This window comes from Rhyacophila brunnea, unplaced genomic scaffold (genome assembly GCF_057557595.1).
Source record: "Rhyacophila brunnea isolate RB1 unplaced genomic scaffold, BYU_Rbru_1.0 scaffold_16, whole genome shotgun sequence".
Classification (NCBI taxonomy): domain Eukaryota; kingdom Metazoa; phylum Arthropoda; class Insecta; order Trichoptera; family Rhyacophilidae; genus Rhyacophila; species Rhyacophila brunnea.
Window position 1 is genome coordinate 27,651,413 of NW_028232816.1, and position 10,278 is coordinate 27,661,690.

At 33.4% G+C, this 10,278-nt stretch overlaps 1 protein-coding gene across 1 annotated transcript; it reads left to right on the forward strand.

Annotated features, from left to right (window-relative positions):
* The first annotated feature begins 4,233 nt into the window (after positions 1-4,233).
* On the forward strand, positions 4,234-9,409 carry LOC147074571 (odorant receptor 10-like). The gene is made up of 5 exons (XM_085943983.1): positions 4,234-4,376; positions 4,629-4,874; positions 6,213-6,312; positions 6,597-6,739; positions 9,406-9,409. Exons 1-5 carry the CDS (start codon positions 4,234-4,236, stop codon positions 9,407-9,409), a joined length of 636 nt encoding a protein of 211 aa, XP_085800109.1.
* The last annotated feature ends 869 nt before the right edge of the window (positions 9,410-10,278 follow it).

Sequence of the window (10,278 nt, forward strand, 5' to 3'; positions counted from 1 at the left end):
AGCTTTTGTTCTATTTTAAAAGCATGATCCTGGACATACCTTAAACGTTGTAGATAATCTATTTATATAATTTTGCAGCCTTATATTATTTTATTTACCGTTTAAAAAAAAAAAGATTTTTTTTTCAGTTAGGTACATGTTCAAACACGCGCGATAACATCATTTTACTCCCTACTTCAATTATAGTTTGTCAATTTATGGCTACGGCCGTATGTTGTAGCTTAACCACTGGGGAATGCCAAAAGAAATGGCGTATTTCAAAAAAACACTACCTTATTCTTAGCTCAATAATTATTATAAAGCAATCATTATTCGTAGGATGTTAATTACACTTGAATGGTCAAAGACATAGCTTATAATTAGTATCTTTAGAATTTTCTTCAAATGTGTTAATCTTGCCTATTTTTTGAATAATAAAGTGCCTAATTCTTGCAAATTTGGGATCACAGAGATTATCAATATAATTTGTTATCGTAAATATTTCACTATAATAATGTCGACATAAATTATACTGATGGTTTTATAAATGCGTTTAAAAATTAATAAATGTAAAAAATCTTAACACCACTGCACATTTATGTACTGAAATATGACTATATTCTAAAACAAGAGAGCGAGAGGTTTAAAAGAATACTATTTTATGCAATATAAATACTTTATGCAGTCATCAAATGTTTAAAATAAATATAAGGGATAATAAGGCTTCAAAATTATATAAATAGATTATCTACAACGCTTAAGGTATGTCCAGGATCATGCTTTGAAAATAGAAAAAAAGTTCCATTTGCACAAAGCACGTCCGCCCTTAAAGCGTTAATTACATTGAGCTTCTTTACGAGCTGTTTGTTGGCGAATTTATAATCTGCCTGTAAAGTCGCCCAGTGTAATCATCGAGAAGCTAACAAGCAGGTTGTAAACACTCTACCGAGAAAAGTTGAAAGCCGGTCAACTTAAAGCCTCAATTACATTGAGCTTCTTTACGAGCTGTTTATTGGCGAATTTACAATCTGCCTGTAAAGTCGCCCAGTGTAATCATCGAATAAGCTAATAAGCAGGTTGTAAACACTCTACCGAGAAAAGTTGAAAGCCGGTCAACTTTACACGCTACACGTCGGCGTGTGAGCCTACTGCGTCTGCGCAGTAGAGCGCAGTACCAACCTCCCAGTAAAAAAACGAACTAAGTTCTGTCAAAATAGTCAATGGCTTGTGGCTTCTCAGCGAATGGAAAGTTTTGTGTGTAATCATCAAATCGCAGTAGCTGAATCGTCCGCTTTTAAATTCGCCAATAAACAACTCGTAAAGAAGCTCAATGTAATTGAGGCTTTACACGCTACACGCCGGCGTGTGCGCCTACTGCATCTGCGCAGTAGAGCGCAGTAGCAACCTCCCGGTAAAAAAAACGAATTACGTTCTGTCAAAATAGTCGCTGGCTTGTGGCTTCTCAGCGAATGGAAAGTTTTGTGTGTAATCATCAAATCGCAGTAGCTGAATCGTCCGCTTTTAAATTCGCCAACAAACAGCTGATAAAGAAGCTCAATGTAATTGACGCTTAATACACATAAAAAAACTAAATTGGAGAAAATCTAAGGAAGCCACTGGTGAACACGTCATTAGGTGACATCTTTTATTCTCCCGTGTTTTATTATTCTAATTATATGTTTTTGTAAAAGGCACCTCTTTATATCGAACCAATAAATATTTTAGGGCCGATTGTTAGAAATATTTTTGTTCAAGAGACAGTAAAAGCTAATTACAGCCTTGTTTTATTTTATCCTTGTAAAAGTTAGTACAAATAATAAGTAGGTATGTATTTGAATTTGGAACAATATATTTTTTTTCCGTTTTAGTTGCATGACTATTAGATAATTATGTAGAATGTCTAAATTGGTAAAGAAAATTAGCCGGAATCCGATGATGCAGGTTCAAGTCCTGTCCAGCGCTATACATATATAATATATTAAAGATATTTTTCTAATGGGATGTCTGTGTATTTTCAAATCATGTTGGAACAATTAATTATTAGTGTCATCATTCTTTTAAATCATCTTACCCAGAGCGTTGGAGCCCATACCATTTTTTTGTGTTAGCTTATGTGAGCAATAAGAGAAAGTGAAAAAAATACTAATGGATTTAAGTTTTGTACTATTCCTTTTTTGTGGTTTTTTTTGCGACCTGGGTTTCACCTTTCGGCATCTTCAGGCACTAAAGGCGAAACCCGGGTCGCAATAAAAAACTCAAATGGAATAGTACAAAACTTAAATCCATTACAAAATTTGGATTTAAATAAATTCAAATTCCATCAAGTACCTTAGGTCGATAGTAGGTATTGATATTGTAAATAAATGTAACTTGAAATTATTTTTATTCATATCGATTCGAGCTTTCATGTTGTGACCGCATCAAAGTTCGATTTAATATAAATAAAAAAAATCAAATCATACACATTTTTATTTTTCATAAAAATCGATAAGTGGTGGGGCTTTTCGCAAGTGGACGATAATAATTTGAAGGATGATGTAGAGTTCGGATCTAGGGGTGGGGGCGATTTTACAGAATGCCAGATACTGACCTTTATGATGATTTATGTGACGTCCCGTGGGGGTAGGCAGATTGAGCATCGCTTGGGAGCGGCAGTTACTCGAAGGGCGGCAAATCGAGGAGAATCATTAATTATATATAAGAATAGGTACCTAAACTTAGTATTCACAGAAATATCTTTCCATTTAAAAAATCAGCTCACTGGTTGGAAACAAAATGTATGAATTAGCATAAAAGGTTTAACAAGACTGTATTTTTGTCGTCCGGTTCGCGATGTCTAGTTTACTTCCATTGTCTTTGGACATCAATCCTTGATGACCAGCAATGACACGTGCAGATTTGCGAATTATATTTGAATTACATACTTAGGTACCTAATTAATTTATCCAAATATTTTTTACAGTCATTCGCGAGTTTTGAAAGTTGTCAGGTGTATTTTTAAATGTATCTGAAACCGTGGACTCGCAATATTGTCTATTGAAGTAGAGATGACATTTAAATTAAATTTTGTGGTAAGTATATATTTTGTTAATAATGTATTTCTTAGATATTGAAGTCATGAAAGGATAATAAAAAATACTGTATAATGGGGTGGCATTTTGACGCTGACTAGGGGCGGCATTTTCACGGCTTGGCAGGTATTCATAATAGTATCCGACGGTCCCACTATATTAAGCTGACGAACTACTTCTGAATCAGTCTGTATAATTGAGTTAGTCACTAAGCGACGGAAAGCTATTGGAAACCCGCACGCGTCCGCTGTGTCGATTTAACTGAATCTCTTGCATTTACGCTCGAATTATGAACGTAACTTCGCACTTGCTTGGTCTTGTGACAATACCAAGGAATTTGGAGGTGGGTGGGAAAATTAGGAATAAATGCGAATAAAAATGGCTCAACGAATAAGTATTATTTCAATTTAAAAAAGAGTATATTAAACAAATAAACATTAAATAATCGTTGTGTCACTATTTAAAGAACGTATCAAACTTGATTTTAACGTTAACATTATTATTTATAAGTGAAAACTGGTTTTCCAAAAATCGCACATTTTACTTTTTCAACTGAATTTTTTTTATGTTCTATGATACCTACGAATTGATTATTTAAAATGACAGTTGTCAGTAAGATGTGTTATATAAAATATTTAGCTAAAAACGTGAAAAACATGCTATTGTCCGATAAGAAATTGAGATCCGGATTGAGAAACCAGTTGGGACGCTAATGGCAAGCCCTAGTGTCTATGAAGAACCATAATATTATAGTCATTTTATTAGTTTGGCCTGGCAGCAATTGTCGTTATCAATAAAATTAGTTTAATTGGTTGGATACTGAAAACTATTGTCATATTATATTCTATTAATTTTATAGTTCAATAAGAGTAGGAAATAAGTTGAGTAGCGTAAACACGGGTCGACGTGAACGGTACTTGCCACAAAATGGATAAAAATATATAAAAAAGAAAAGGTTGATTATTGTAACCATAATTTAAAATTGACGGAAGATAAGGTGAAAGGAAGCAGGATGGAAAAAATAATAATCGTCGATGAAACCCAAAATATTCTTCTCCGTATAAACTTGACTTCTTTGGCGATATTTAATCTTTGGCCATTTCAATCAAGGAAGTTTTTGCAGAATAAAGCACTCAGGCAAATACAATACATCGTCGGATTAGTGGTTTATTTTTTCCTGTGTATGTTCCTATTGTTTCAATTAATTGAACTTGTGAATATCTGGGGCAATCTGGAAGACGTGACCGTCAATATGTCTATATCTTTATTGGGCTCACTGATCATCATGAAAATGTATACATTTTTCCGCCATCGCGATCAAATACGGTCACTGGTGTCAAGAGTATCTCGGATTGAAAATCACATATTAACACGAGAAAGCGAAAGCGTTAAACAAATATTTTTTGCCTACGTGACCAGATCGAGGACGGTCACGTATTGGTACTGGATCTTGGGTGTTTGCACGTGCATAATCTTCTTCATAATGCCACTGATAGAATACAGATTTTCATCCACGTATCACAGAGTATTTGAAAACGGTACTGAATACTGGTCTTATAAACGTCCCATGATATTCAGCTGTTGGTTTCCTTTTGATAAATATGCTTCCGGTAATTATTTGATCGCTTATGTGTATCAAGTGATAATGGGCGGTATTGGAGCTGCTTACCAAGTGATTTGGGACACGTTTATTGTTGCACTGATGATCCATTCAATTGGCCAACTGCAGATTCTTCAAAAGAAATTGGAGGACATGGCAAGCGATCAGCTCGATCTTGGTGAAAATCTGCATTGCGAATATCTAGATGACCGTCGACGCAATCGGCTTGTAGAATGTGTTAATCACCATCAATACATATTAAGGTTTACATTTTAATTAATTTAGAATATCTTGTGGTTGTATGGTAGAATATTAAGTAGATATGCAGCAGTGGCAAAGGGTTTAGGTAGGCTGTGGAGATTTGACAGAAATAGTGCACATTAAGCTTTGTCAGTCGCTTTGACCGACCGTCAGAAGTCGTTTGACCTGAATGGTCAGTGCTTGCTAGAACAGATAACCAAACGTAAAATCTCAACTGTTTCCGGTTTGCTCAGTAAGTACTGAGTTAGAAAATGGTTGGAAACTTTTACTGGAAGATACCTAGTAGGTATCAGTCGCGAAGACTCCATACTAGGCGATTATTTAAAGCCTACCTTCTTAAGAAAAATATTTTTTAATTTTATATTGACATATTAAATAATATAATCACATAATAATATATTCAATATGCCTAACGACATCTATCGTATAATTGTCATAATAATTTTACGATATTTTCCACTATTTCAATAAGAACCATTTATGGCATGTCTCGAAGGTTTAAAAAAATAAGCGCCATCTCGTTTCGCTTTACATATTGTATGGATTACGTTCGCGTGAATCGAAAACTTTTTTATATGAAGTTTGCTTCTCATAATTTTAAGACGTCTGCGGCGGCCCATATAAATTGGTAAGCTATTTAAGGAGCGCTTACGCTTACATATTACGTAAGTGCACATTTATTCAAAATAATTTATAAGATAATTTAAAAAAATAATTTCTAGGGATTCAATCACATATAAATATTGATTGTTGTTAAAAATAATAAATAATTTATCTCGTGATTTTTATTTGTCAGTTAGTTTATTCATAGACTAAGACAATTTATTCAGCCAATTATGTAAGTTGAAATCTGATATTGTATCTAAGTCTGTGTTTTAAATATAGAAGTATTTTAAAATGTCTAGTTTACGGGTTAAATTATAAATTGTTATGGAACAGATTCACAACAACGGATATTTCCAATATATTTTGAGCGTGTCTTGCGTTTATATTTAAGAAAATACATAATTCAAATTAATTGCTTAATTTTATACCATCAGTGAGCTTTTGAAATTTCATCGGTTTTTGTGTACCTACCTATTAATTCATCAGTAGTTATGTCGGATTATCTTCATATTTCCCGTAAATACATCTAACAAGTGTGTTTTCTCCACAGCCTACCTGTTTCCAAAGGTCACCCTTCGCCACTGGTAGGTATATACCTACTATTCCTCATTTTATGTATTTTATATAAACAAGCTTTAGCGTAATATGTCAGTGGATGATGTTTTTTTTTTTAAATTTATTTCCATGCCTTTCAGCTACTCTAGAGATCTAAATGCTATAATTAGCCCTGTAATGATGCTGTACTTCGTCGTTTGTTCGATGATGCTTTGCGCAACCGGATTTCAGTTATTTCTGGTAGGTAACTGTTTCTTTTTAATTGTCGCAAGTGTTTATTAATTATTTGTTAATTAATTCATTCATTTATTTAGCATATAATTATTATATTCATTCGCCGTTCGCTCATCTATTCGTTCATCCATTCATCCATTTATTGTTTAATTCACACATTCACTCATTCACACGTTTACACATTCCCGTATGTGGAGAGGGCTATACATTCATCAATCCATTTCTATATTTAAAAAATTAGGTTTTTTACCTATTTATTTACATTTGCTAATACTTTTTTTACATTTCAGTATGGATTCAGTATGCGGCTATATCTCATAGTTGTGTATATGACAGCTTTGATGACACAATTGATTTTATTTTATTGGCATGGAAATGAGGTCATTTGTGAAGTGAGTATGCTATTCGCTATTTCTCAACATATTTTATATAAGTATTGCAATCATTCATTTTTTTTTTTAATTTAACGGTTATAAGTTATAACTTTTCTGAATTCAACTTCCTATTCTATTTTTAAATAAGATTAAAGAAGAAACTCTCAACCTTTTTATTTGTTTAAAAAGGAATGATGCATACACAGTTTTGACCAAAAAGTACGACATGTTAGTACTAGTTGTGAATGAATGTGTGAATTAGTCAGCGCTCGAAATGGAAAAGTTTACGAACCGGAGCGCTCGACAAATTTTTTGAAGATATTTACATAGTCATCAAATCGTATGTGTATTTTATAAAAATAAGTGTGTCAGATTTTCTATTCTATGCCCTATCTAGCCTAGATGGTCAACATCTTTTTTCCACGAGACGGAGCGATAATTTTACAAATTTCACGAGCCGGAACGGCGCTCCGGTGCGTTCCGTTCCATTTCGAGCCCTGGAATTAGTGAATGTGTGAAAGTGTAAATGTGTGAATATGTGAATGTCAAGTTTGTACATTTTGACGTAAGCTTAAATTGAATGAAGTAATAGAGTAGAACTTCAATATAACTGACTTCGGATATAACGGACAAAATATCCAGTCAAATTTGAAAGATTGTTCAAAACATCCTGTTAATGTTATTCATGTTTAAATCCAAGTGTCACCGTTTGTAAACCGTGTTCTGCGCCTGTTAATCACGTCATACCTTTTGCACACGAATTCGAGTCACAATGCCGTCCTGTAGTTTAATTTGTTGACTCGAATCCAATGGATGCATTTATTACTCCATTCGTTAAGTTTACAATGGTTAGAAGTAGATTAAGGTAACCTTGAGGTATCATATCATGACTGAAAGTGAAATAGCAGATGAAGTTATGATCTTGGAAAATGAGGATAGAAGTAAAAATAGCGAGAAACAACACGGCCAAAAATGAAGTTACCAGTGATAATATCGCATCTCGACGATCTAATAGCATTTATTGACTACTCGTCCGATAACGAAATTCAACTATGTTACACGCATTTTCGTTATTTTAGAGAGTTGTGTTTGTATATAACGAACTTTCGGCTTTCGGACACCCAGTCACCCGCATTAGTCCGTTATATTGAGGTTCTAGTCTAGTGTATAGCTGCTTAACACATTCACAGACGAGTACTGAATAGAACTTGAGGAACACATGCTCCGCATTGGAAATAACAGTAGGTGCATGTAATATGACTTAACATATAAATCGCACCCGGGGAATAATAGTGGCACAACTCGAAATTTTGTTTTTGCAGGAGAGCAGTTTGAAAATTTTATTTTGGTGTGTTAAATCAGTTTTTTTTTAATTTACTCTATAATAGCGTGAAGTTGGCACACTTTAGTCATCTCATTTTGAATGTTATCCGCAATAATAATGGCACAATGATCATTGTGCCACGATTTCTGCTTGAATTCAAGTAAAATGTTATAATATGATAATGAAAAAAATGCTTTTAAGGCCACCATTATATTTTTAATAATTATGCCGCTATTTGTGCGGATAGAAATGATATCTTGGAACATTTCTGCATACTTTACTAAAAAATGACAAATTTGGACTTGTGCCACTATTATTCTCCGGGTGCGTAATTACCTTATTACAGAATGATAAGCTTCTAGAGGCAACGTACAATTGTGCTTGGTACAATGGAAGCAGTCGCTGCAGGAAAAATCTGTGTATATTGCGCGAAGGTTTACGATTGCCGATCCAGTACACACTAATAAGAGACATCTTTCCGATGTCCCTTCCTATTTTGAAATCGGTAAAGCATTTCTGTGTTTTTTTATTTACACACAAACGGAAATAAGTATTGTTTTTTTAATTTCGACGAGTCTCAACCATAGAGGTTGGTATTGTCTCAACAATTAATCACTTTATCCAACTATCACAATTCTATTCTATAAGGCGCAATTACACGAATACATTCGCCGATTCAATGACTCTCCAAGACCGTCGGGCCCTCAGAGTAATAATATTAAGAGAGTGGGTATTGTTCGGCAAAAGTAAGCTGTGTTTCGTGTTTCTTGCATATAACGTACAGTAAAACCTCAATTTTATTATTATTAACATAACTATTAAACGTTATACCATTATGTTGCTTCTCAGTACGGCTACCAAATTTAAACACAACATAGTCAACCGTATCAAATTTACTAAAAATAATTACCACTAACTTTATATTTAACACAAAAACAATAAATTTCAGCAAAAAGTGCTCACAGTTTTTGAATGAATGGAGTCGTTCAAACCAATATTTACCACCGATGTGAACATTTTTTTTTAAATTAATTAAGTAATGAAAATAATTGCTAATAATTTAATAATTAAAAATTATTAGCAAGTTCCAGTAAGTTACATCATAAAATATTGGAGAGATCCGTGACGTCGGTTAGTAATTAAAGTAGTAGGTACCTACTTTGATTTAATAAACAAAAACCGATTGCCAATAATAGCTTGATTTGGAAGAGCGCTGATGAGCAGATATTATAAAAGGCCAATAGTTAAAATTCGTCATAATTAGTATATCACGTAGTAGCATAGTGGACAATGCGCGGATGGGGCGTAAACCCAAGAGATGCAGGTTCGATTCCTGCCGGATGTCTTACTTTTTTCAAAAAGATTTTTTCTATCGGTTATAATATATTTTTATATGTTTAGTTAAGCTAAGATAAGTGTTTTCAAAATTATGTATGTTGAACAAAAATATTTAATTCAGCCGTAGATATTTTATCTTACTCTAATGCAGGGGGGGGCAAACTTTTTGGATGGAGGGCCAAATTCAAGAATTCAAAATGAGCGGCGGGCCGCAAGTAAAATATCATTTTTAGATATACACTATTTATTATCACGAAAAATAAACATTACAAAAAATTAATGAGAAGAATGAAACCGTTTTAATGTTGTTGTGAAAATGTTGTAATGAAATTAATGAGAAGAAAAATTTTTTTTTTTAATTCAGGTGTTAATTTTGTAGTTGATATTCTCAAAACTGCTTGTAAATGGGCATCGGAGATATTTGACCGTCAAGGATTTTTATTGAGGTCCATGATCGAAAATGTTTGTTCACATATATAGGTTGATCCAAAAATAACGAACATTTTTCTTGCATAATCTTTAAGTTGGTCGAATTTGTCTGAATTAAGGGCATTATAAAAATTGGAGATTTCTTCACGACGATGCAATTCTCTTAAATCAGTGTCACACTGCAGATCAATAATCGCAAGTTGTAGCTCACCAAAAAATCTTTGTGAAAAATTGTCATTCAGAGCTTTAATAATTTTACCATATTCTTCAAATTTATATTCTGGTATATTCAGCAACTTCAAAGTTGGAAAGTGGTCCACGTTGTTATTCGATATTTGTCGAAGGAATAACTTGAGTTTTAATTGAAATCCATTCAAACTTTTTACCATATCATGGGCATATATTTTGTTTCCTTCCAACGCGGAGTTAAAAGTATTTAAATGTGTCACGATGTTCAACGTAGAAAATAGTGATTACATAGTGTAGACGAGATGCAAGGAAGACGTG

Excerpts from the sequence above, each read along its gene's own strand:
- LOC147074571 (XM_085943983.1), top strand. The coding sequence starts at position 4,234 with ATGTTCCTATTGTTTCAATTAATTGAACTTGTGAATATCTGGGGCAAT. Across the intron at positions 4,875-6,212 it reads GATGACCGTCGACGCAATCG|CTACTCTAGAGATCTAAATG; the intron begins GCTTGTAGAATG and ends CATGCCTTTCAG. Across the intron at positions 6,313-6,596 it reads CCGGATTTCAGTTATTTCTG|TATGGATTCAGTATGCGGCT; the intron begins GTAGGTAACTGT and ends TTTACATTTCAG.